Genomic DNA, 27,640 nt, shown 5'->3' on the forward strand with positions numbered 1-27,640 from the left:
GTTTTTCGGAGATAACACAGATTGCTATCCCACTGACTCTGTTACAGGTTTATGGACTGCTTACCCATTATCGTTGGTGAATTATACATATGTTTGTCCTCCCCATTTTGTAGTAGCAAAAGGTGAATTTGGTTGGGGATATCCTGGTCCTTGTTTGTATTATAGAAAACCCAGAGGGACAGGGTACCCAGGTTGCATGCCTGAAATGTATTGTGATAATCTGTATATTGATAAACAAAATGTCACTCTGACAGGTTGGCATTATCAAGATTTGACAGCCACTGAAGAGGCAGGTATTCATCCCGCGTGTTGCCCAATAATAAATCGTACTGATGCTTATTTGTACCTGAAGTTTTCTGGATCAATAGTGTACAAAAATAAATTGCCTTTAGGAAAAAAGGATGACCATAGTATGAAGGGCAGGAATACCAGATATGCTCCATTGGATTATCTGGGTCCACTTTATGCGCACCCAGGTTTCTATTTTCTATGAAATGGTATCTATTCTAATATGTACAACGGCACAGAGGATGTGGCCTTGGGAATGGTGTTACGTCTTGGAGTACCTTGCAAGTATAGTAAACCAAATACAAAATGGGTAAAAAGAACATTGACCAAGGAATTTCGTGAGGGGGTTACCGACTTGGAAGTCAACAATTACAGTAATAGTATCACTTTTGGATATGAACTTTCCTCTATTATAACATTTGGTGGCACTGCTATTGCCAGGGGTGAACGAGCTAGAGATTATTTTGGGTGCAAACTGCAGATTCTGTCTAATTCTACGGTGGCAGCTTTACATGCATCACCACCCAGTTAGAAAGTATGCACATATACTCTGAGCAAACAAGATATGCGGTCGATTTTATTTTAGCCAAAAGCGGTGGTGCATGCGCAATACTAGGAGAGCAGTATGTGGTCGGTATCACGAATATGGAAAAGAATATCAAACAACATATTTTAGACATTTTGGAAAATGTTCGAGGAATGGAGAGCGGTAACTGGAGCTGGTCTTTATTTGGTATTTGGAGTTGGTTTCTAGAAAAGGTGATATATTTAATTGTCCTTTTAATTTGTTGCTGTGTCTTGATTCAGTGTCTTCCCTTATGCTACTCATACTGTGCTACTTATCTCTCTCTCAAAAGGATTTCAGTTCATGATACAAATGCAACAATAATGCTTCAAAAGGAGCTTGATACAATTATGCATATTGATGAGGGTGTTTTTGGTTCAACTATTTTTCTTGCAGGTTATGTTCCTGATGCTACTTGTACTGCTAATGTTTATTGTCATTTTCTTCCATATGTTTTATTGAGCATATAATAAATATATACAATTATATCTGACATGTTATTACCTGTATTTCTATATTCTTTACTACTTTTAGAATTGTAAAGACCTTTACCTGATAGCAAGAATAAAGGTGTCCGCATTCGCTTATAAATGCTAAAAGGAAGGTCTGTTAGAATTGCAATGTATTATTGCTATATTACTCATATTTCAACTGATATTATGTTAGCATTTATGTAGCTAGCTCATTATATATCCTTGCTGTATGTATACGCAACTAGTAAGTGCAGATGTTATGGTAGTTAGGTTAACATTTGTGCCACCATTTTACCTCTCGAAGACGCCATTTTGTATTATATTCAAAACTGTTACTTGATCATTTACGAGAAATGGTCCTTGGTAAGTTTTGTTTCTCCAATGTTGAATCTTGCTCATTAGCGCATGCCTTCTCTGTTACATAGAGGCCTTCTCCCACCTGTCTAGTGGGGAGGATAAGCCAGACGACCTTGGGCAGTAGATAGCTTGTGCCAGGCTGCAGAATTCAAACTTGTGCTCTGTACCCCCATTGTATTACATTTACGACAACTACCAGTGTTTTTCCATAGTAGGCGGGTCTTTGTGGGCTCCGCAACATACATAATGTAACTCCATGTTTGTTTGAGTCAGTCCCTCATCAGCCATCATAGGAGGCTGGTCAGATTGGACTCCACTGCAGTGTACTCTGTGAATAAACTAGTTTGCTTGTATTCTCTACTGCATCATCGACTCTTCATTAAGTAGAAGTCTAGAGGAGGTCGAGAGTGACCCGGGTGGCCCTAATTGGGTCACTTACTTCAGGAGCTAGACTGACGCCTGGGGGAAATTCTAAGGTAAGGAATCTACAACTAACATATATCTCTTACCGATACATCATTACAGAAGGTAAGTAACATGCTCATTGGGCAGTGTATCTTCTGACGAGTCTCAGTTGTTGGCTGCTCAGGAACAAATTCATCCTAGCAGTGTGGGCTGAACGGCCAGAATTACTGAACCAGTTGTGTTAAATGTGCAGTATGGAGACCCTATTCCATCCACTTTACTCGTGGTGCCCAAAGTGGTATTGGACTGTTGGCCCAAGGCAAGCCAACAAATAGGATGGCATTGATAGGTGACAAACAAAAGACCCCTCTGGCATAGTTCTATGCTCACAGAGGTTTCCAGATTGGAGGGGTTCATGTAATGGGATCATAATAGCATATCAAGAGTGTGGTGTATCGGACAGACGAGCTTCATAAAATCCTTTGAAGAACTTTCAGAAGAATACGGACTTCCAATGCTATAAATATTTCCAAGTGCAATACAGTTTAGTAGATTACAAAGAGGCCCTCAGTGAAGCCCATTAGAGATGAAACTGAACATAAGGCCTACAGTGGAGGGTGGAACAAATATCTCAGGTGTATAGATGCCTGGTAAAAAATACACCAGACAGTCTATAAAAAGTTAAAGAAGCATGGGAGGATCATGTTGGGCATAAGGACAAAAGCGACTAGAGGAAGACAAAGATGGCAACCCAAATACTCTCAATCCTGGTTAGACCTAATCTCTTTACTACACTCCACAGTGGCTCTGAAAGATGGGGAAAACTGTACTCCCAAACTGATTTAGATGTAAGTAGGAAAATGGTGATTTTATTTACGTTACATGGTCCAGCCCTGCTGTTGTTGAGGGCCTCACTATTGGAGAAATGGCGTAGAGGGATGGACAGAGGCGCATGGATGGAGAGAGCAGTGTACCAGACACATGGCTGCCCCCACATGGACAACAAAATATGGAGTTCTTGCATCATTCATTTTGGCTTGAGATGTGAATTGGAAGAGTGTTCCACTCAGGCATTACTATGAAGGGAAATTCAAGTAATATGTAGTGTGGCTGATGTTGTTTGCAAATGATAAACTGGATAAAGAAACATTAAAAAAAGAAGGAATACATCCGGCTCTTGACACTCAGATATTTTAGTCCTTTGCACCTGCACATCCTTCTTTTATAAGCTAGCATCAGCATTTCAAACAGGCCACACTATTACTCTTTCATCTTTCTTTCATCCATAGCCTATCAAGGGGGAGGAATGGCTACATAGAAGGGACCTTAGAAGTGTGTTCTTATATTACATTGACCACATGTGACAGGATCACGGAATGATCGCCTCTGTGTTAGCTTTGCCAGAGCTAAAGCGCAAGGTAGTGACGAAACACACCTTTTCCTGTTGGGACACCAAGATCTGCTACACCCCGGCCAAGAAAGATTCTCTGCAGAGCATCTGGGCCAATTCCATTGGGGCCATGGCTGCCTCAATGGTCCTTGCTAGAGTTATACTGGTTGCTGACTTCTGCCAGGCAACTACATGGTCATCTTTGCCTACTGCCTTCTACCTCAAGTCTCAGGCACTCAGTGACTTCTTTGGTGAACCAACACTACTCAATCCCACCTCTCATTCATAAGGTGAGGAATCTGCAGGAAGATGTATCCATCTAAAGAACAAGTTACTTAGTTTCAGTAATGATATTTCTGGTGGATACCCATTCTTGCTGCAGATTACACACTGCCCTCCTTCTTATCCTGTTAGTGCCAGGACTAGCCAGATCCCAAACATGCTGTGTTGCAGTTTTCGCTATTGTTGTGCTCTCGAGTTCTTTCCACATGCCTCAATATTGAGTAAAAAAAAATACCAGGAACGGACACCAGCACATTATTGCCTTATATACTTTGGTATCGCCCTGTCCAGAGGGCTGAAGCAGCATGGTGTAACCTGGCTGTGCTTGAAAGAAACTGCTGGAAAAAGATTTCCAAACCAGTCTAAAGCCTGGAAGGATAAATATTAGGGTTAGGAAACTGTGGGAAGAATATGGGCCAAAATAGGGTTTTGCAGAGTGGAGGATCGCAGTAAACTGGATGCACTCTTGCCCACCAACCTGCGGTTTCCCTGCTCTTTTTAGAGTAGAGAAAATTGCTAAACTGCTAAGTTATTAGAAGGGGATCATCCACTGACTGCCCCAGCAGTGACCTTTGACCCAGCGGTCTTCTTTTCACAGGACTGCTGGGTCTCTGTTTTTCCCTGCCTGTGTCTGCCATGCGTGGCAAGGCGAAAACAGGCAGGGCCAATTTTAAATGCCCCGAACATACAGGAATAAACTCCCTGGACATTGTTGCATTTACCTTTTGTTCAGAAAAACAAACTTCCACTTTAGCAGACTGCTCACCAAGGCCAAAATAAGGCCATTTGTCTCCACTCTGTGGTAAATAATTTAATTACCGGAACTTAATTTGATGCGGAATATCTATAATAATAGCTCAGTAAAATAAGAGGCAGAATCCGTGGTATTAGAGGTTCGGAACGGGCTTTATTCCAAAATCAATTCGAATTGATGGACTCCATATTCCATCACCACGAAGGTTCAGGAAGTGAAGGACCAACTTTATTGACAAGTAATCATTTTTATACAATAGGCATTACAGTGAAACAGATGCAGGAGGCGTAACAGTTGATAACAAAGATAAGAACATACATGCGTAACTAAAATGGGTGTAACTTAAGGAACGTCATCAAGTATGATGTTACAATAGGGTAGTTCCATGAAAGAATTTCGCAATGTCCGCAGAAATACTTGGCAGAGATGCGCGCGCAGCAGCATGACGTGTGATTGACGTGCGACTAGGGGGTGAAGGGGACTTGACATTTAGCTCTACATGTGGAGACAGAAGTCTGGGGTTAGGTCAACCTAATCCCAAATCATATCTAACATCCTATGTTTAAAGAACTGTGTTATCCAAAAAGAGAGGTCTCTTAGGATAGAATCTTATTCTATACTGACTATACTGACTGTTAGTGCGTGTACAAGCGTCTAAGTGTCTACACTAGATGCGAGGGGGTAGGAATATTCCATGGTAACAGGGCTATGAATTACTTGCATAAAGACAGAGAAGCCGGGCCTTTTGCTCGGTAGCTGGAAGAATATTTACTTAAACTACTAGACAGGAATGCATTGGATGAGGAGCGGAGCAGAGCAGATAATCTTGAAGGTGAAAGACAGTTTTTGGCAAGCAGGCAGATCGAGTCAGGCACCGTTAGCCGCGCAGGGAGTAGGACAAAGTTCATGGGTACAGATGCGAGCTCAGACTGGAGCTTTCAGAGGCAGAAGGCAGGAAAAGGCTTAATGGCAGAATCAGGGCCTACTCGCCTGAACTGTAAAATGGGATAAATGAATCATATAAAGCAGGTGGCCTTTCATACTTAGGAATAGAATATCCGGCCCATTCACGGCGGATCTGAAAGAGGACATGTTGGCGGTGGACGCACATGTGTTTGCGTCTTCATAACTGGAACTGGAGGAAACATACATGTATTTGTGATTTATACATGAAACCGTTGGGGTCCAAGATAGGGGACATAACTGATCATAAAAATCCATATTTCCACATTCCCTCCTTGTCCCCTACTTGCCCTTAAGAGATATCAATCTTCATCAATCCGTTGATCTGTTCATATAGCATCATTTGTTCTTCTTTCTTCTTCCGGGATGAATGAAATCTTGGTGGTGGAATACACGATGTGGCACACAGACCACAGATCGCTGGTCCACATTGTAGGCATAAGCAGCAACTGAATAGTATGAGAAAGCCAATACCTAGGAAGGATAGGACCCTCCATCCAAAGGTAGATAATACACTCCAAAACCAGCCGGACCAAGTCCAGGTGCCTGGATTCTGGTGTATCTGGCTTACAATCTTATGAAGGCGAGTTATGGCTTTATATACAGATGGCGAATTTTCTGGTATGAAAATGCAACAACTTGATCCGATGACCCTACAAGCTCCGCCCCTATCGGCCAGAATGACGTCAAGGACAAGACGATTTTGAAGCACAACAATCCGCATAGCAGACTGCTCTTCTGTTAAATTGCCTAAGGCGGAAATAGTTTCGTTTACTACTGCTTCAAGGGTTCTGGTTAATCTACGTATCAGTTTACTATTAGTGACTGTACCTATATAGGGAAAGAGACCTTTATTGAAATCTGTGTATTTTTCCCATGCTGTTTCAGTGTAGTCGACTATTGGGAGATCTCTCCGTTCTCTATTGTGTACTAAGTGAGTATTTCTATGATAATCAGGAGGAGCTAGGAAAACAGGTGGCAAAAGGAATCCGATGTAGCAGGTACCATCCCAATCTAGAGGCAGACGTATATATGCAGTCTGACCACATACAAAGTAGGAATGGCGAGAAGCTCTAAATGTAGATTTGCCTTGATCACTGAATTCTATTACAGTGATGCATTTACTATGGCCCATGTGTATGGAGCCATTCTTTCTTATACACAATTCACCTTTAACTGGAAATACTGACATAGCGGGCAAAATTGGTGCAGTTTCGGATTCGATATTCAGGATCATGAGATTAAGCGTGAAATTACCTAATCCATATACTTCATTTTCTAGATCAGTTCCTGTTCTTTTGGGAAGTCCCTCCTTGTTAGGGTAACAGACTTTGAGCAAGACTAAGTTCAGGTTTCCCCATACCCAGTTGTCTTGATAAACTGCGGAATTCGAATCTAGGGAATTAATTAAACTAAACCATGCTCCACAGGAGCCATTGTGTGTGAACGGATATGGAAAGAGAGGCAGAATTCCCTTATAGTTCTGATAGGGAGGGAGTCGGCCACATATCCAACAATTTGTAACATTGCTAGCCTGATGGGAATGATGTAACATACTAATAAAAGTGTTATTGCGCAGCGCAAATCTATATGACAACTCATGTGGGGGAAATTCACTAAAAGAATGTTCAGCAGTAACATTGTAAACATGTTTAGAAATAGGATAATATATGTGCAATAATATACTTGCAGCGATTATTAAAAGACATAAGAAAAACAGAATTAATAACGTCACTGTGCAATGACTACGCAGTGATTTACAGTACGCATGTTTTTTCAACTGGATTTGATTATTTCTTTCTCTATTCCGGTCCAGAGGATACATGTCAGAGACAAATTCAACCGATTCACCTTGGAGAGGACTTAAACAATCAAATTGTCTGACTTATTGGACCTCAATTTTAGTCTATATAGTTCTGAGCTCGTTTGATCAACCAAGGGGAGCTTTGAGTCTGTCTTTGAGGAAATACAGGGTTTAGTCTCTATATCGGATGGTAATCCATGAAATTTCTTGATATGACTTGAATGTATCCAGCCTTTTCGACCTTCGATCTTCACGGCTGTCCTCGTGGTTAACAGTACGAGTTGAGGCGATTTCCACCTAGGATCCAGCTGAGACTTCCGGTCAAAGTTCCTCACTAACACCAGGTCCCCGGGAATTACGTCATGGGGTTTCACCTCGGTGTTGTCGGGAAAGGCTGCAGCTACCTGTGAACGACAAGATTGTAGTGCAGACATCAAGGAAGCTAGGTAATCTGTCAGCATATTACAGTCTACATCAGTTATTTTGCGTGGTATAGGCGTCCCCCACATATTTGGTGGTCTACCGAAGATCACCTCATAAGGGGATAGCCCTGTTCGAGAGTGCGCTACCATTCTCATGTAAAAGAGTGCAACTGGTAAGGCTACTACCCAGTCGACACCTTTCTCTCTACATATTTTTGACAATCTAATTTTCAGAGTTTGATTATGTCGTTCCACGAGACCTGCTGCCTCGGGGTGTCGGACACAATGAAACCTCCATTGATATCCTAACAAAAGTGAAACGTGTTTCATTAGTTCGGATGAGAACGGCTGGCCGTTATCTGAGTAGACAGCACGTGGTAAACCGTACCGTGGGAAGAATTCTCAAACTAACTGTTTGGCAGTAGTCGGGGCAGTGTAATCTGAAACCGGGTATGCCTCTGTCCAACGGGAAAGAGCACAAACAACTACAAGAACATATTTGAATCCTCGACATCGTTCCATCTGGATATAATCCATCTGGAGGACTTCAAAAGGGTGATCAGGAGGCTGAAATCCACCCTGTTCTACGGGAATGCTTTTACCTGGGTTAAACTGACAGCAGATTATACAGGTACGGACTTTTTGTTTAGCTGCTGTTCGTAAATGTTTGTTGAACCAAATGTGTTGAATGCTGTCTAGCATAGCTTTTTCTCCTAGGTGCGCTGGACTATGTATTGTATTAATGATAACTTGGACCATTGAGTCGGGAAGAAACCATACAGATTTTTCCTTCGTCATCCATCCTTGATCCGTTTGGATCCCTCCTAATTCAGTCCATTTCTTTATTTCGTCTGGTGTAGCATGTGTCTGTATGTCAATTACGTCAAGAGCGGGATCCTTAACCATCATGCAATGTGTTGGTGTCGGAGCTATTGTCTTTGTCATGTCAGATGTGTGAGTTTGAGCAGTCTGTTTAGCTGTTCTGTCAGCTAGATCATTGCCTTGGGAAATGATATCAGTAACTTTCGTATGAGCTTTACATTTCATAATTGATATTGCAGTGGGTAGATGTATTGCATCTAATAAGGCATGAATGAGGGGTCCGTGCTGAATGTGGGCACCGTGAGAAGTTAAATAACCTCTCTCTCGCCACAGCACGCCGAAGTCATGTACAACTCCGAATGCATAACGTGAATCAGTGTATATGTTGACTTTCTTATTTGTGGCTTGAATACAGGCTTGTGTCAGAGCGATGAGCTCTGCTGCTTGAGCTGACAAGGTATTAATACGATTTGTTTCAATGACTTCAGTGTCTGTTGTGACTGCATACGCGGCCACTAGCTCTCCTGTACTTGTTCTCATACATGAACCATCTACATACAACGTCAGGTCTGGATCTGTCAATGGGACGTCTGTCAAGTCTTGTCTAGGTTTCGTCGTGATAGTAATAACTTCAATACAATCATGTGCTAATGGGTCTGTTCCGTTTACTGGTAACAGTGTGGCAGGATTCAATGTACTACAACGTCTGATTTCTATGTGTGGCTGAAACAATGTCAGTTCGTAACCAGTGAGTCTTGCTATAGTCAAGTGTTGTGTTTGTGTGCGGTTCAAGAGAACCTCTACTGCATGTGGTACTTGTACTGTCAATTGATGTCCTAACACTATGGCATCGCTTTGTCTGATTGCTAAAGCTGTCGCTGCCACTGATTTCAGGCACGCAGGCAGAGCCTGAGCTACGGGATCTAATGTACTAGAAAAATAAGCACATGGTTTGCGTGATCCTGCTTGTTCCTGTGTGAGTACTGACAAAGCAGTACCTTCGCGTTCTGTAACAAAGAGTGTAAAATGTTTATTGTAACATGGTGTTGCTAAAACGGGTGCTTGACATAAAGCTTTCTTTAGGCTTTCAAAAGCTTGTGTATGTTCCTGAGTCCAAGGGAGGACAGTCGATGTGGCCGCCTCCTGTGTTGTCAACTGAATGAGTGGTTTTGCTAGAAATGCATACTGAGGGATCCACTGCCTACAATATGAAGTGAGGCCTATAAAAGCCCGCACCTCCTTTTGTGTCTTGGGTATTGGCATGTTAGCAATTAACTGGATGCGATCTGGTGAAAGCTACCTTCCCTCCTTGGACAGCGAGTGACCAAGGTAAACAACTCGCTGGACACAGAATTGCAGCTTAGAAGGGGACACCTTGTGCCCCTTTTCGGCCAAGAATTGTAAAACCGTCAGTGAGGCCTTTTCACATTCAGGTTCGCTTCTAGCGGTGATCAGCAGATCATCGACATATTGAAGCAGGGCAGTGTTGACTGGCATATGTATACTGTCAAGTTCTCGTTTCAGTGCTTGGCTATAGATGCTGGGGCTTTCTGTGAATCCTTGAGGTGCGCGTGTGAATTTAAAGCTTCGTCCATTTAAACTAAATCCGAACAAGTATTGGCTTTCCGGATCTATTGGGACGCTGAAAAAGGCATTCTTGAGATCAATTACAGTAAAGAATGTTGCTTCGGAATCAATGGCTGTCAGTAATGAAGAAATGTCTGGGACTACGGGGTATTGTGGTACAATACATTTATTTAATTCGCGCAGATCAATAACCAATCGATATACTGGCGGGGCTTTCGGATCAGTTCGTTTAAGAATCGGAATTATCGGTGAATTACATACATTGGAGTCGGTTTCCACAACCACTCCTTGGGTAATGAGCTCGTCAATGATTTGCAGTAAAGCCACTACAGCATCTGGGGGTAACTTGTATTGTCGCATTCGTGGTAGTACCACTCCTGCCTTTAGTGTGACTCGATATGGTGTAATGTTCATGCAACCAACATCTGTAGGGCCTTGTGCCCATAAATGTGTGGGTAAAGTCTGCAGTCGGTGATCCATGTCTCGGGACACATAGTGCCCTTTGAAATCACGTAGAAACAATCTTACTCCTTCCGGAGAACAACATATTATAGCTCCTAGAGCTTTCAAAGTTTTTATACCTAACAGGTTTTCTGGACATGATTTAGTAAGCAATAAATCTGTAGTTCGTGTCAAGGGACCAATCGTAAGGGGAAGAGGCTGTGATACTTCGTTAACGATAGGTTTTCCTGAAAAGCCAAGGGAAATATTCTGTGAGCCTGAGAGAGGTGCCCCTGGAACTTCACTACGTTTTATAGTTGTTCGGCTTGCCCCTGTATCAAGTAAAAATTTTCTATCTTGGCCTAATAGTTCACTGTGTACATAAGGTCCTTCTTGATCTACAGGGACCTCGATAAGGGGTAAGTCAACTTCCCTCTCTAGGCTGTTTCATGAGTATCGTTGATAATCAGGATAGTCATATTGTGCGGTCTGGTACATCTGTCGTGTCGTTGTTTGTGTGGCAGCAATAGGCTGCGGTGGCGGAGCTGTCATAGATTGTTGCGGAGCTGGCATGGACTGTGCATGCTGCGGGGCTCCTTGTTGGTTCTGATCCTGTCTAAGTGGCCGTGGTCTTTCTTTTGTATTACCTGTGGCGATATTATGTTTTAAAACTGGACAATCGTGTACATAATGGCCTGGCTGTTTACAATAATTGCATGTCCCTTTTACAGGACCTGCTGAAACACTGGACTGTGTCATACCCTTTTTATGACCGTCAGCTGGAACTGTCTGAGAAACTAGCATTTTCATTTTCGTGTCTTTCATGCGTCTTTGTTCATGTTCTTGTTCCTCTCTAATTCTATTGTGATGGTACTGTAGCATTTGTAACATTTGTGACGGAGTGTTACCTTGCCAGGTACTCTCGAATTTCAATACTCTATTCTTAACTTGGGGCAAGGAATTTTCAACTAATTTTGTCACAAACAGATGTGGATACGATTCGCTACTTGCTTTTATTCCACTATTTATACCAAAACATTTTTCGAATCGGGCATAGAAATCACTAGTGTCCTCATCGTGCTTTTGTTTACAGGCTGAGATTGCACCCCAGTCTTCCTTTTTCGTAGTTAATAAACGTGGCAGTACCTGTACTAGTAAACCTGGTAATGTTTTGGTCTTTTCCCCAAGCCCTGAACCTGGACCTCGAGCTTTTTCTTCGTTTTCTAATGCTGTCCAATCTATCTTTTGGTCTCCCACCTCCCAATCCTTTTCCTTGAGTTTTTCGTAAATGCCCGCAGGCATTAATACCTTCAATATTGTCATAATGTCGGGATAGGTATACTCTCCCATGAGCAACATGTCTTTAATTTCACGGTGGAAACCCGCTGGGTCTTTGTCATGACTGGGTACCACTTTCTTCATTTCTAACAGTTCTATTTTAGATATGGGTGTATATACAAACACACGTTTAAACTGATTGTCATCACCTTTTATCGGGTGCACTTCGCGTAAGGGATTCTGTCTGTCCATATAATACGTCGTTCTTTTCTTGATGGGCAATGAGACATGTTCGGGGCATACAAAAAGAATGTACTGCTTTCTGAATTCTAGTATTTCTCTAATTAGCTCAGTACCTGAACCTCTCCATTTATTCGTGAGTAATTCAGTCAATATATCAGGTAAGGGGCCAGGATCGGAGTGTTGGCTTTTATATAGTATAAGGAGTTGTTGAATCATATAGATACCAGCTAAACGCTGTTCATCTGGGGTGAGGTTCAAAAACGTATGTGCTAGTGTATCATCACTATATTTTCCGGGACTGTCAACCCAGTGAACGGCTGACCTTGCTAATTCTTGTTCGTCCATAGAATCGAGTATATGATAACCCCTTCGTTCTCGGAGTAATTTGTCAGCGGCTTGGAACGAATGTTCGGGGGACCTTATATTTATTATAGGTGTTTGGAAATTTCTGTTATTATCTGGACGTATCGGATCAGTAAAGCATCTAGTTTTATTACAAGATCTTCCTCTACCTACATAGGCCATTGTTTCTAACTGTCCTGTGGGCAGTTCTAATTCTTCCTCCTCCTCGGTTTGTTCAGCCTGGTCTACTGCTAATCTTTCTTCGTGTATTCGTTCTACTTCTTTGCGGATCTTTCGGCACATAGCTATTATACTTAATCGTTTATCATGTCTCCCCTCTGATATATTCCGACTCCATGTGGTAAGAATTTGCATTTCTTCCGGATTTACCCCTGGTCGGTCTAGATTTCTGATCACACAATTTATGAGGAAACGTAACAGTTCCCCCTGTACCTCCACTTTCTGGTACTCCAAGGCTCTATTAATACTTTCAGAATCTCGTCCTGACTGGACAAAGTGATATATATTTTCTAAATGTGTAGTCATTCCTGGTAGCCTCCCTAAATATATTGCAGCTCGTCGGATACGTAATGATGCCAGCAGCATTTCGTCCCCTTTTCCGGGCACCGGGTCATATCTACAATCTATTAGAAGTTCCTTAAGCGTGTCGGGAGTTACTAGTTTGGGCGTACGTTGGTAGGCTAATTCTTGAAAGGAAAGTTTATTTACTCTGGGTGGCGTAGAAAAAATGTTTGCTGTACCTCCCGTAGCACCACCTGGGGTGCTGGATGTGAAAGGATTTGTTGAACGTGATATAGCAACCATAGATGTGGGTACAGCTGTAGAAACAGATGTGCTTGCCGGAACTTGTGTCGGAGTTTGTTGTTGCGGAGGTACAGACAGAGGAGGGTCTTGGCGTTGAACCCCCTCGGCAGGCGGTCTAGGTGGCGCAGCATTAGCATACTCGGGAGCTGCGTCGTCTAAATAAGAGGAAAGAAAAACATCTTCTGCAGTTCTGGGATGCCCTTTGGGATGTGCTTTTATCGGAAACAATGGGGGTGGCAAGTCTTTTGGTATCTCCGGAGTAGCCTTAGGTAACCCTTCGGCCAGAAGAGGATACATACCATTCATAAGGGCATTTCGTTGTCTGTCTACTTGTTCTGATTTTACTCGAGTACCTTCTTCAATTAATAGATTTTCTCGAACTTTATTTGAATTCTCCTTACTCTTCTCTTCCTGTCTACGTGCTTTTTCTGTACGTCATAATTCAATGGCATCTTTCTGTGATTGTCTAGCTTTCTTTTTCCATAATTCTTCCTCTACTTTCACGATGCAATCTGCATCCCAGGTCCCAGCTGCGGGCCACCTCTGACTTTCTGGTAATTCCTTGGTGTAGTCTACCCATAAGTCAAGAAATAATATGGCGTCTAGGCCATGTTTATGATACATGAAGTACCCTGGAGTGTCCCTAGGAGGAATGGGAACAGCTTCTTCGAGTACCCCTTTTCTAGTTTTGATCTGTCTTAATTTCGAAAAGAGCGGCATATTGAGAACTGATCTGATACCTAATTCTGACCACGTTTAATACAACAAAACACAATAATGAACAGTCATTCACACCACAATATGCAGAACGTATTTAAAACATTTTAACATTTAACATTTAATGAACAACAATGATAGCCATTTAGGGAACTAGTCACTAAGCATAATACTCGGCACTAACTAGGTAATTCTGAATTATATACTACAAATACTTGATATACTGCTAAACAGTACAGATACACTGCTAAAACAGTGAAGACCGGATTTGTGTACCCAAACCCGTCTTGACCGGCACAAACTATGTGCACGTCAGAACGCCTCCCCGACAATGGTACTCACCGGGTAGCTCGGAACGGAAAGCCTCGGAACTGAACTGAACTGGACTCGGACCGGACTGGACTCGACTCGATACTTCGGAACTTCGGAACTGGTGGGCCTCTGTATACCTCGGATCTTGCTCTCTCAGCTAGGCTCTGGTCGGGATACTTCGCACTTCTCACCGCCTCGTCTGGGTGTTGATCGCAGCCTCAGTTACCCCCGCTCGGCAGGAGGGAGATACAGGAAATCCTGTGGGTACGCGTTGTTGTCCGTCCAGCTGTGACAGGAGACCGGGCCTGCAACGCACCTCCGGCGCGTGAGATGAGAAAGTGTCCCTGTTCGGGCGCCATATATGTGGTAAATAATTTAATTACCGGAACTTAATTTGATGCGGAATATCTATAATAATAGCTCAGTAAAATAAGAGGCAGAATCCGTGGTATTAGAGGTTCGGAACGGGCTTTATTCCAAAATCAATTCGAATTGATGGACTCCATATTCCATCACCACGAAGGTTCAGGAAGTGAAGGACCAACTTTATTGACAAGTAATCATTTTTATACAATAGGCATTACAGTGAAACAGATGCAGGAGGCGTAACAGTTGATAACAAAGATAAGAACATACATGCGTAACTAAAATGGGTGTAACTTAAGGAACGTCATCAAGTATGATGTTACAATAGGGTAGTTCCATGAAAGAATTTCGCAATGTCAGCAGAAATACTTGGCAGAGATGCGCGCGCAGCAGCATGACGTGTGATTGACGTGCGACTAGGGGGTGAAGGGGACTTGACATTTAGCTCTACATGTGGAGACAGAAGTCTGGGGTTAGGTCAACCTAATCCCAAATCATATCTAACATCCTATGTTTAAAGAACTGTGTTATCCAAAAAGAGAGGTCTCTTAGGATAGAATCTTATTCTATACTGACTATACTGACTGTTAGTGCGTGTACAAGCGTCTAAGTGTCTACACTAGATGCGAGGGGGTAGGAATATTCCATGGTAACAGGGCTATGAATTACTTGCATAAAGACAGAGAAGCCGGGCCTTTTGCTCGGTAGCTGGAAGAATATTTACTTAAACTACTAGACAGGAATGCATTGGATGAGGAGCGGAGCAGAGCAGATAATCTTGAAGGTGAAAGACAGTTTTTGGCAAGCAGGCAGATCGAGTCAGGCACCGTTAGCCGCGCAGGGAGTAGGACAAAGTTCATGGGTACAGATGCGAGCTCAGACTGGAGCTTTCAGAGGCAGAAGGCAGGAAAAGGCTTAATGGCAGAATCAGGGCCTACTCGCCTGAACTGTAAAATGGGATAAATGAATCATATAAAGCCGGTGGCCTTTCATACTTAGGAATAGAATATCCGGCCCATTCACGGCGGATCTGAAAGAGGACATGTTGGCGGTGGACGCACATGTGTTTGCGTCTTCATAACTGGAACTGGAGGAAACATACATGTATTTGTGATTTATACATGAAACCGTTGGGGTCCAAGATAGGGGACATAACTGATCATAAAAATCCATATTTCCACAACTCCCAAAATTGTTACTGAAGATCAGTAACTTTTTTATTTTGCTCTGACTCTCACTACTGTCAAATTATGTATGTTGGAGAACTTGAATTTTTGAACTTTAGTAAGAATGAATATTGTCTGCTCTCCCACTTGCAACATTATTGTTTTTTATCCCCATGCTTCTTAAGAAAAGCAGAACAGGACATAACTGTAAGTGCAACTTGCTTCTCATTGTTACTTTTGTCATGGTATGCTATAGTCCTCTAACTCTTGACAACTTGCCTATCATTCCTTTCTTTCTGACTATGACTGTAGGTACAGATGTGGAGAAAATATTAAGATACCTAAAGCATTTAACTCATGCTGTGCAAACTATGTCCAGTGGTTCACCCTGTGGTTCGCCACTTCCAATAAGTCTGGATAAAGGGCTAGCTCATGACTACCAGTACAAGAGTCACTACAGTCCGTAACCTGTACTATCTCTCTGTTGCTGGTTACTTTTCAGGGTGGCAGTATGGTGTTAGCCCCACTCCAACTGTGACCCCTAAATCCTGGAATGCTGCAGAGAAAACTTATCACACATACCGTCGTCGTCACTGGGTTAGAAAACGCTGCCGGACAGAAGCTGAGAAAAGTCTTGATATCCGAACTACCTCCTTTCTCAATCTGGTGAGTCGGTGTGATTTGATATAATGATTGCTACTTTACCAAAGTCTGCAATGATAGCACCTCTAGGAAACCCAGAGAATTGTCAGGGTCCTATGTGGTAGGTTGATCTGAACTGTATCCTCTACATAATTCTGTATCCCTCAGGTGTGACTTCTTGTGGGGTAAAGGGCATGTAAAGTAACTAAGGACAAGATCCTAACCTCTCAGTTGCTGCTATGCTATGGTCTTATGAAACCAGTAGTAGCATGGGTTGTGTCATAAACTGGATGCTGTATTATCATGGATAAAGCTCATGAGAAAAAAACTGTTGTTTTGTTTACGTTTAGATACTCCACACACAGATAAATAAAAAGTGCATCTAAAGCTATGGACTGGGGATAACTTGGGTTCTGCAGAAAATTTACCTTAAAGGTTTACAACAGAAATGTCGCCCAGGTGACCCATTCTCAAGCTAGTGGCTGGGAATGGCATTTCTATGACACTGTGATCCGGTTGAGGCGCAATTGTACATCTGGATAATTTCAAGTACCAGATCAAATATCACCCACATGATCTGATGACATCATCCTCAGTTAATTGTAGGTTTCATGTTATAGTTGCAGCTAGGTCTTTAGGTGAACAGGAGGCTCTGAAGAACACAGATACCTGGCATATGAGAGCCATCAAGTCGGCTTCAAGCATAAAAGGAAGACCAAATCAGTATTTACAGTCATATAGAACTCTGTAACTCCCTGCCTTCCCCTATTTTCAATGCGGAATCACTACCGGCTTTTAGAAAGTTGCTGAAAACATGGCTATTTTCATCCTAGTTGGCTGTCTTACACTTCTCCCCACTCCTCCGTCTGCCTAGCGCCTTGACACCCTTGGGGTAAGTGCTCTTTATAAATGTTACCCCTATCCTTTATGGCATGTTGTCATGCTGCCTTGAATTTCTGGGTACGTGAGGAACCAAACTCGGCTTCTCATCCCACACTTTTTCAGGCAATCCACTCACACCCCCAAGGTTAATAGCCTAGGAGTCAGTGTTGAAATTAATATCTGACCAATGGTGAACACTGCTCTAAGGACATGGCAGCAGCAGCAGCTGCAGCTGACTTTAACAATTGTGTGACAGCCAGCAGTAGCAGGGTGGATTGAAAGAAACTACCTGAAGCTGAATTGGGAAAAGACTGAAGTGTCGTACTTTGAAACTCAAGCCTCCATTTGGAACAGCAACTGGTGGCCAGACACACTAGGCACCTTACCAGCTCTTACAGAGAAGGCTAGGCCTCTGGGGGTGATCCTGGACTGTGAGCTCTCACTGGATGGGCAGGCCAACCATACCACCTCAACTTGTTCCTGGCTTATCAAAATGCTGAAGAAAATCTTTCCTTTTATCCCCCTCTCGGCACAGAAACAGGTCACCCTGGCATTGATTATGTCAAGAACTGACTATTGTAGTGCGCTTTATTTGATTACTAATAACACCCAATCTAAACTGCAATTAGTGCAGAACGCATTGGCGAGGCTTGCCTTGGACATTCCTAACTGGCAGTTGGTGTACAAGGGACTATTTGATCTGCACTGGCTCCCTATAAAAAAGTGCATCATGTGCAAAGCCCTCTGCATAATACACAATGCCCTTTATCTGGCCTTTTGGGATGGAATCAAGGTGCTGTTCACTGGTACATCCCTGGACAAAATCTTTGCTCAGCTCTCCCAGTCTGGTTATAGTGCCCAGAGTTCGGTGGATGTGATGGGGAGGCAGAGCTTTCTGGGTGAAGACAGCAAGACTGTGGAACTCGCTTCCTCACCATCTGACTTGTATCAAACTGCATTCTCCCTTTATCAGAGCCATAAGACCTGGCTATTCACCTCATAGGGAGATTTTTCAGCAACTTTGCATCTGCTTCTTGGCTGAATCTGACTACTAAGACTATAGCGTCTTGATGACAACAGGCATTTGTTGCCCTCTAAAAATTCTGTTCAAATCTACCTACTCAAACATATCCTTCCTCCCATCCCTTCCAATTACTAACAGGACACTAAATGTACTATTCACTTGCCTACGCAAATTCACTCTACCTCCGTTTGCCAATACACGCTGCCCATCTCCAAGTGGTCCAGAATAATTGTAGCTTCAAAGAAGCCCTGAAGTTCAGTCTTCTCAGCATTTCTGGCGCCAAAATCACTGACTAGCTTTCCATCAATACTGTTGGTGATAAATAATAAAGGAGTCATACAGGCTACACCCCATATCGACCAGCGATAACACATTTACCTTGCTTTCTCTGGTGCAGATATCGGAGTGACACATCAGCTTTAAAATGTAAATTATGAAATATTCCCTAATTGGGATTCATATAAGACCATAGTGATTCCTAAATACACCCCAGTCCTTCTTGAGGATTTTGGGGCACCCCTACACAAATAGCGTTATCTAAAAGAGACAGTTAGTTATAGATTCCTTACCTTAGAATTACCCCTCAGGTATCATACTGGATCTGGAAAACGGTCGCTTGGATGACGTTTTGGTATCTACTTAAATGCCTCCCCTGCATGCTAATGTCAGTTCTTTCTTTTTCACTGCCAGCCTAGCGCAGATTCAGAGAGAGCTACCCCTTAAGTCACTTTTTGACTAAACTTTTTCGACAGTTTTTTAAAATCTTTGACTCCTGGTGCGCAAGGGATGTCCCATTGTCTGACCGGGTTCAAGCCTTGCGAGGCCTGTCACAGGCTAATGTCTGTGAGGGGCCCACACCTAATGTGCCTGTGGTGTCTGAAGCGTGACCACAACCCGAAGTCGTTCTACGACTGCCAGGTCATGACTCCAAAGTCTTTGCGGGAGCCCTCCCGAAAGCTCTTGGAGGCCCGGCGGTCGTCTCTGCATCACTCCTGGTCTCATTCGAGAGGAAGGTCCCGAGGCCGCTTGCGGAGTCCCCACACCTGTGCACTCAAATTCTTTGAGTAAGTTGAAGCACAAGAAGAAGGCGAAGAAGCACCGGTGCTCTTCCCCTTCTCTCCGTCAGTCGGCTGATGCTGCTCTGGACCCAAAGCATCGTCGCTCTAAGGCTCCGTCTCCGGTGCCTCCTTCAGGGATGACTCCGCGCCTCCCCCCATTTCAGGGAGCCTGGATCCGGTCCGACGCTGGTCAACCTTACCCCACCTTCCCCGGTGTTGGTCCCGGCGACAAAGCCCCCGGCGCCAACCATGCCCTCGGTCAACGCCGTCCCCATCCTCACCCCGAGTTGGACCCGGAGGCGGACTGACGTCGGATCAGATGCTGGAGGGTACATTTGTTCCCATGTCCATCCCTAGTGTTCCCTATCACTCAGAAGATGGTGCTGTGGACTGGGAGGGGTCGCTGGACCTTTTAGCAGACCAGCTAGAAGAGCCGGACTGAAGAGAGGACCTGGGTGACGCCAGTGGTCTGGACACTTCTCCAGATCTTGACATGCTTTCTCCTCCTACCGCGGCTACAAATGAGGGAGCGTCCTATGCTGTGGTGGTGAGAAGGGCGGCCGAGGTCTTGGGCCTTGAGCTCCCTACAGTGGTGATCAGGACTAACCTCCTGACAGAGGTGCTTCAACCTGTGGTATCCACTTCCAAACCCCTATTGCCCTTCAATGAAGCCCTCACTGACGTCCTTCTGGGCACCTGGTCCAAACGCAGCACTAGGGCTACTATGGAAAGGACGCTCGCCCGCCGCCATCGCCTGGCCCCGGGCGACCCAGTTTTCCTCACCCAACACCCTTCCCCCGAGAGCTTGGTGGCCCAAGCCTCCTCTTCCAAGGGTGCATTCCCTTCTGCTCCCCCAGGTAGGGAATCCAAGAAGCTGGATCACCTTGGAAGCGCATGTTTTCTTCCTCCAGCTTAGCAGTTTGGTCTGTGAATACTGCGTGCCTCCTGGGCTCATACTCCCATACCATCTGGGATATAGTCGCGCAAGTACTGCCTCAGGCCCGAAGGAGGACCAGGCCATTCTTTCCCAGGCAGTGGCGGATGGGAGGGACGCTGCCAAATTCACGAATCGTTGTGGACTGGATACCACCGTCTCACTAGGTAGAACGATTGCCACATTGGTAGCCCTTCGGCGCTACGCCTCATTGAGGACATCTGGCTTTTTGGGGGATGTCCAGTCTACCTTGATGGACATGCCTTTTGATGGCCATCGCCTCTTTGGTGACAAAGCAGACTCAGCCATGGATCACTTAAAAAAATTCTCGGGATATGGCCAGATCTTTGGGTTTCACAGTGCCTTCCCATCCACTCCAGTCCGCTTTTCGTCCCATTCGCGGCTATGGAAGGGACGCCCAGCCATGTCCGGCCCAGTCTGGCCACCAGTTCATGCAGGCTGCCCAGCCACTGCATGGCCGTGGACATGGGACCCAGCGATTTCTCGGGTCTGGGAGCCAGTCGGCAGGCCAGTCCAGCATTTGCCTTCCTGCAGAAACCTCCAAGCCTTACTAGTCCGACCTTTCAGGGCCATCAATGGCCTGCGGGTGGGAGGATTTGCCATCACCTCCCCCACTGGCAATCCATCATGTCAGACAGGTGGGTTTTGCAAATAGTCCAAAGGGGCTGCTCCCTCCCCTTAGAGACTCACCATCCCTCCATGCCACCGCTTTTCTACCAGGAAGTCTCAGCTATCTCGGCCAAGGGAGCTATCAAGAAGGTCCCGGTGCCAGAAGTAGGTTGTGGTTGCTATTCCCACTACTTTCTGGTGCTCAAAAAGTACAATGGCCTGCGTCCTAGTCTAGAACTCCGGGCCCTAAACCGCTTTCCCTGGAAGGAGAAGTTCAAAATGCTCACTTTGGCTCAGGTCCTGTCTGCCCTCGACCCTGGAGACTGGATGGTGGTGCTGGACTTGCAGGACACCTATTTCCATATTCCCGTGCTGCCGGCCACTGACGCTACCTTCGGTTCACGTCAGGCCACAAGCATTTTCAGTTTACCGTGCTCCCCTTTGGTCTTACCAGTGCCCCTCGGCCGTTTACGAAAGGGATGGCAGTGGTCGCAGCTCATCTGCGCAGATCAGGGGTTCCAGTCTTCCCCTATCCCGACGATCCCAGTCTACTAATGAGTAAAACATAATGACACCAGCAAAAAGTGGGGTAACCATGAAAAGCAGATCCTATTTTCCCACACTGGGGTTCACTATAAACGTGCCGAAGTCACACCTGAGCTCTCTCTCAGATGCTCCCTTTCATCTGAGCTGTCCTGGACACAGTGCACTTTCGGGCCTATCCTTCGGAACAGCGAGTCCAGGCATCCTGCTAGTGGATCACGCCAGGTGGCATATGCAGGCTCTACAGTGGGACCTGAAATACAGTGGGTGCAGCATCTGGGGAATCTTTCCAACTACGTCCAGATTTCGGAGGGGAATGCAAAACAATTGTAGTGGTGGCTGAAGAACCAAACTTGAGTTAGAGGAAGATCCCACTCCCTTCCCTAGCCAGATCTAGCGGTGCTAACAGATGTGTCACTCCTGGAATGAGGCGGGCATCTGGGAGAGGAGGAGATCAGAGGTGTCTGGGCTCCATATCAAACTGCTGGAACTCCAAGCGATCTACCTGGCGCTGAAAGCGTTCCTTCCCTCTCTCAAGTGAAAGTGGTGCAGGTGTTCACCGACAACACCACTGCCATGTGGTACTGCAACAAGCAGGGCTGGATGGGGTTGTGGACCCGGCATCTGGAGGCTCTTCGGCTCTGGACGGGGGTGGAACATCAGGGCATAGCCCTGGTGGTTCAACACCTGGCTGGTTCTCTGAACGTCAGGGCGGACAGACTCAGCCGTCGGTGCCTGGTGGATCATGAATAGCGTTACCACTCGGAGGTGGTGCAAGGTCTCTATCAGCAATGGGGAGAGCCTTGGTTAGATCTGTTCACCACCCAAGAGAACATGCAATGTCAGCAGTTCTGAGCGTTGGAATTTCCAAGGCGGCACTCTGCGACGTTTTTCGTCACAAGTGGAGTTGCGGCCCCCTGTACTCCTTTCCGCCTGTACCTTTTCTGCCCCGAGTGCTGAAGAAGATCAAGCGTGATTGGGCCCAAATTATTCTGGTGGCTCCGGACTTGGTATTAAGAGTACAGTACCCTGAGCTCCTGACCATGGCCATCGATCCTCTGATCAGACTGCCCGTTCGGGAGGATCTTCTGTCGCAGCAGCAGGGGACGGTTCTTCACCCGCACCTGTCCAGCCTCCACCTCCATGCGTGTAGATTGAGCAGCGACAGTTGACAGCTTTTGACCTTGTAGGAAAATAGGATCTGCTTTCATGGTTACCCCCACTTTTTGCTTGATGTAATGCTGTTTCTGACTAGTCTTACTGGGAGCCTGCTAATCAGGACCCCAGTCTCTGTGCTTTCTTCCCTAAATTGGTTTGCTAAGTACTTAGGTACATCCCAGATTGGACATTGGTGTAACCTTATCAGCCACTAGTTTATGGTACTAAGGTACCCAGGGCATTGGTACACCAGGGGTCCCCCATGAGCTGAAGCATGTATTATGCCACCCATGGGAGACAACTCGATTTGTAGCTACAGGCCTGCCATTGCAGCCTGTGTAAGGTGGTGCTAACACTACTTACGAAAGATATAGGTTTACCTATATCTAAGGTCACTGCACTTAAAACCTAGAAGTCACCCTTAAGGCAGGCCTTACAATCCTGAAGATAGGGTGCTCGGTTGTGAGGGTGCCCCTGCATGAGCAGGGCACCCCTACAGCCAACGGAGTCCATTCTCCCGGGTTGTATGTGAGACAGCTATATAACATATAGAGGAGCACCGTGTCATTACGTGATGACCATCTTGAAACTGACTGTAATGAATCCTATCATGTTTGGTATCAAACATGTTGAAATCATACAATCTGCATTGCCATGGTTACTCCCAGGTCTATGATCCACTATATAGTCCATCCCCTGTAGGGAAATGGACCACCTCAAAAGTTTGGGATGTTCACTCTTCATCTGTTTAAGCCTTAGGAGGTGCTTGTGATCTGTCTGAGCAGTGAAGTGAGTGCCAAACAGGTATGGCCTCAGCTTCTTCAAGGCCCAGACCACAGCAAAGGCCTCCCTCTCAATGGCTGACCAACGTTTCTCCCTGGAGGTCAACCTTCTACTGATAAAAGCTACTGGTTGATCCTGGCCCTCTGCATTAAGTTGTGATAACACAGCCTCTACCCCTATCTCATATGCATCTGTCTGGACAATGAAAGTTTTGGAGTAGCCAGGACTTTGCAGGATGGGAGCGGTGCACATGGCCTGCTTCAGGTCATCAAATTCCTTTTGACAGCTTACTGTCCACTGAACTTATTTGGGCATTTTCTTTGATGTGAGATCATTCAGGGGAGTCAAAATGGACCCATATAACTTTACAAATCTTGTGGGCCCAAGAAAGCCCTGACCTGAGTCTGGATAGTGGAAGCAACCCAGTCCATGATGGTTTGGATTTTGTTCTCCAATGGTTGAACCTGACCTCCACCTACCAGGTGGCCCAAGTACACAACCTTGCTCTGCCCTATCTGGCACTTAGTGGCTTTGATAGTGAGGACTGCCATTTACAGGGCCTCCAGAAGATTTCTGAGGTGGACCAGGTGATCTTCCCAGGTGGAGCTAAATACAGCTATATCATCTAGATATACTGCACTATAGGCCTCCAGACCTGTTAAGACTTTATTCACTAGTGTCTGACATGTGGCAGATGCATTCTTCAGACCAAAGAGCATCACAATAAATTGATAATGCCCACTAGGGGTAGAGAATGCTGTTTTTGGCGTGGCATTCTCAGCTAGTCTGATTTACCAGTAGTCATCTGAGGCCAATGTTTTTATGAGTTTTCTGCCCTGGGAATTGGATGGGCATCAGTCCTAGTGACTCCATTGAGCCTCTGTAGTCCACACAACACCCCATCTCTCTTTTTCCACTCTTGGTGTGAGGTTTTGGCACAAGGACTACTGGACTGGCCCAGGAACTATCTGAAGGCTTAATGACCTTCAATTCCAGCATCTTTTGGACCTCTGTCCTGATGCAGTCCCTGACATGGTCAGGCTGACTGTATATTACACTATTCACAGGTAGACTGTCACCTGTGCCTACTTCATGGGTACACCAGGTGGTTTGACTGGGTGTCAGGGAGAACATATATCTGTACTGATCGAGAACTTGCCTTCAATCAGTCTGCTGGTGATCAGTGAGGCTGCCTGCCAAGGCTACTCCATCTACTGATCCATCATCAGGGTTCTGAGAGAGGAGATCAGGGAGGTGGTCACTCTCTTCCTCCTGTCACTGTTCAGTTGCCATGAGCAAGCCCATGTCAGCCCTGTCAACAAAAGGTATTAGGCGACTTACATGAAGTACCCTATGGGGTCGTCTTGAAGTAGCTATGTCCACAAGGTAGATGACCTCACCTTGTTGTTCAAGGATGGTGTGGGGGCCACTCCACGTGTCTTGAAGAGCTGCTGGGGCCACATGCTCCAACACCCACACTTTCTGGCCTGGCTGGGAAACAGTCAAGACAGCCTTTTGGTCATGCCAAGCTTTTTGAAGTTCTTGGCTCTCCTCCAGGTTTTTACTGGCCTTCTTCGTGTACTCAGTCATACGCGAATGCAGGCCAAGGACATAGTCCTCAATGTCCTGTTAAGGAGGTTTGAGAGGTTGCTCCCACCTACCTTCACTAAACACAAGCGACCCCTATTTGCCTAAGCTGTTCTGGGAGTCCCTTGATCATACCCTTTAGGGTCTTGTTGAACCTTTCTACAAGCCCATTGCACTATGGATGGTAGGGTGTAGGAAACTTGTAGTTTACTCTGCACTCTTTCCACATGGCAGTAATGTAACTAGACATGAAGTTTGTACCTCTGTCTGTTAAGACCTGTTTGTAAGCCCACTCTGGAAAAGATTACCAGGAGGACCCTGGCCACTACAGAAGCTGTAGTGGTTCTAAGGGGAATGGCCTCTGAGTACCTAGTGGCATGGTCCACCACCACTAGCATATAACTGTGCCCAGATGCAGTTGGAGGGTTCAAGAGACCAACAATATCAATCCCTACCCTCTCAAAGAGAACCTCAACCACTGGGAGTGGGATTAAGGGGGGGCATTTATTCTGTCACATGATTTACCACTTGCTTGGCAAGTGGCACAGGAATGTCAAAACTCCTTTGTGTCTTCAGACATATGGGGCTAGTGAAGTGAGGGACAAGCCTGTACCAAGTCTTTATTTGCCCTAAGTGTCCTGCCAAAGGAATATCATGTGCCAGGAGGAAACCTCTGAACTTTTGGGGTATTACCAACCCCCTGGTGGCACCAGGCTTGGGGTCTCTTCCCTCAGAGTACAAGAGTCCACCTTTCCAATAGATCATGTGGGGCCCACTGATATTCCCTGCTTCAAGAGTGGGGCAGGACTACTGCTCCTAACTCATACCTGCCCTGGAGGGCCCCCTGACCCCAAGAACTTTGCTTGGTCAGGCCCAAGTTCCTCTGGGACAGTTCCGTCACAGGGGCTAAGATCCTCTCCCTCAGGAGACTGATCTTCACTGAGAGTTTGCGAGGAAGGCAATTCCTTACCCTTCCTGCTCCTTCTCTTGGGAAGCACCTGGTCCATTTTTTCAGGATCCAGGGCTTTGTCAGTGGGGATCTGTTTGTCCTGAGCCCTGGTGACAGCAAACACACTGGCAGAGATGACCATCATCTCTGCATGAATCCTGAACTCCACTTCAGCTCAGGCTGAAGTTTCTAGATCATTGCCCAACAAACAACCTACAGGTAGGTCTGGAGATACCATAACCTTCTTAGGTCCAGTTACCCCTCCCCAGCTGAGATTCATAACTGCCAAGGAATGGTCAGTCCTTACATTGCTAGCGTTGGTAACTTGGTATATTTGTCTAAGTAGGATCTGATCAGGAGACACAAGTTTCTCTGTCACCATAGTGACACTGGCCCATGTGTCCCTGTAAGCCATTGTCTCTTTTCCATTTATCAAAGGCTGTTGTCTGTACTTGCCCAAGTTAGTGGTATTGATTAGTAAGGGGGCAAGATTGTTGCCACCATCACAGACTAGAACAGCCTGAGCTGGAGTCAGAACCCATGTCAGAACCCAAGGTTAACTCCACTAATCCCTTGGTTGCTGTATTACCACTTCTACTTGTGCTAGGGGGAGCAGGTGCCTTAGAGGCAGTGGTAGTAGTAGTCTCCTTGGCCTTTGGACAGTCAGTATCCCTTGTCCAATGGGTCTTCACCTTACAAAGGTAGCACCAAGTTTTCTTTTTGCCTTTCTTGGAATTTTGGGAGTCACCCCCACATGCAGGTTTTGGGGCCCTTGAAAAGACTCTTCCTTAGCTTTGTCCTTGTCCCCACCCTTATCCTGGGATTTAGAAGAATCTTGCTTCTTCTGGTCACCTCCATTGCTCCATGGTTCTTCTGCTTAACCCTGGTTCTGACCCACTTATGTACCTTCTTTCCCAATTCTTGAGGAGAAGTCAGACCTGAGTCCATCAGGTACTGATGCAAAAGCTGATTCTGACAGTTATTAAGGATGTGCTCCCTCATAATCAAATTGTACAATCCCTCATAGTCCTGTACCATGCTTCCATGAAGCCAGCCTTCCAGACCCCTTAATAGCACTGTCTACAAAATCAACCCAGTCCTGGGCCTGTGCTTTCTGGGTGTCTCTGAACTTAATCCTATACTATTCAGTGGTTAAGCCAAATCCATCTATGAGAGCACTCTTCAGTACTGTGTAATTGTGAACATTCTCTTCTCTAACAGTGGGGAGCTTATCTCTACCTTTGTTAGCAATGGAGAGCAACGGGATAGCTGCCCACTGCTGTTGATGGACCCTCTGAACTTTACTGGCCCTCTGCAAAGCAGTGATCCTTTTATGGATATCATCCCCCTCCTGGTAAGGAGGGACTATCCTGTTCAGGTTCCTATTGTCAAAAGAAGTTTCTCTGATTCTAGGGACACTGTTGCTGCCATCATGGGACTCTAGTCGCAATTTCTTCCTAGCTTTCTAGACCTCAAGGGACTCTTTGTCAAGGACCAACTGATCTCTCTTGATCCTAAGCCTTGCTTTCTCAAGTTCAAGCAGTTGGTACTCCTTGTCAAAAAAGCTGTCCCTCTTACTAGATATGGAGGCCCCTATAGAATGTCCTGAAGCATTGGATTCTCCAGCGGAAGATCAAGACCTCCTTAG

The 27,640-nt window shown here is 45.3% G+C and overlaps 1 protein-coding gene across 1 annotated transcript in view; it reads left to right on the plus strand.

Moving 5' to 3' along the window:
- Positions 1–27,640, plus strand: part of LOC146784224 (myoferlin-like) — a 3,625,175-nt gene that overhangs the window by 839,680 nt on the left and 2,757,855 nt on the right. Inside the window, exon 6 of the mRNA XM_085634512.1 lies at positions 16,305–16,468. Coding sequence (XP_085490638.1) covers positions 16,305–16,468 — 164 coding nt within the window. The remainder of the gene's footprint in view (positions 1–16,304; positions 16,469–27,640) is intronic.

The sequence above is a fragment of the Triturus cristatus genome, chromosome 11, assembly GCF_964204655.1.
Source record: "Triturus cristatus chromosome 11, aTriCri1.1, whole genome shotgun sequence".
NCBI lineage: Eukaryota > Metazoa > Chordata > Amphibia > Caudata > Salamandridae > Triturus > Triturus cristatus.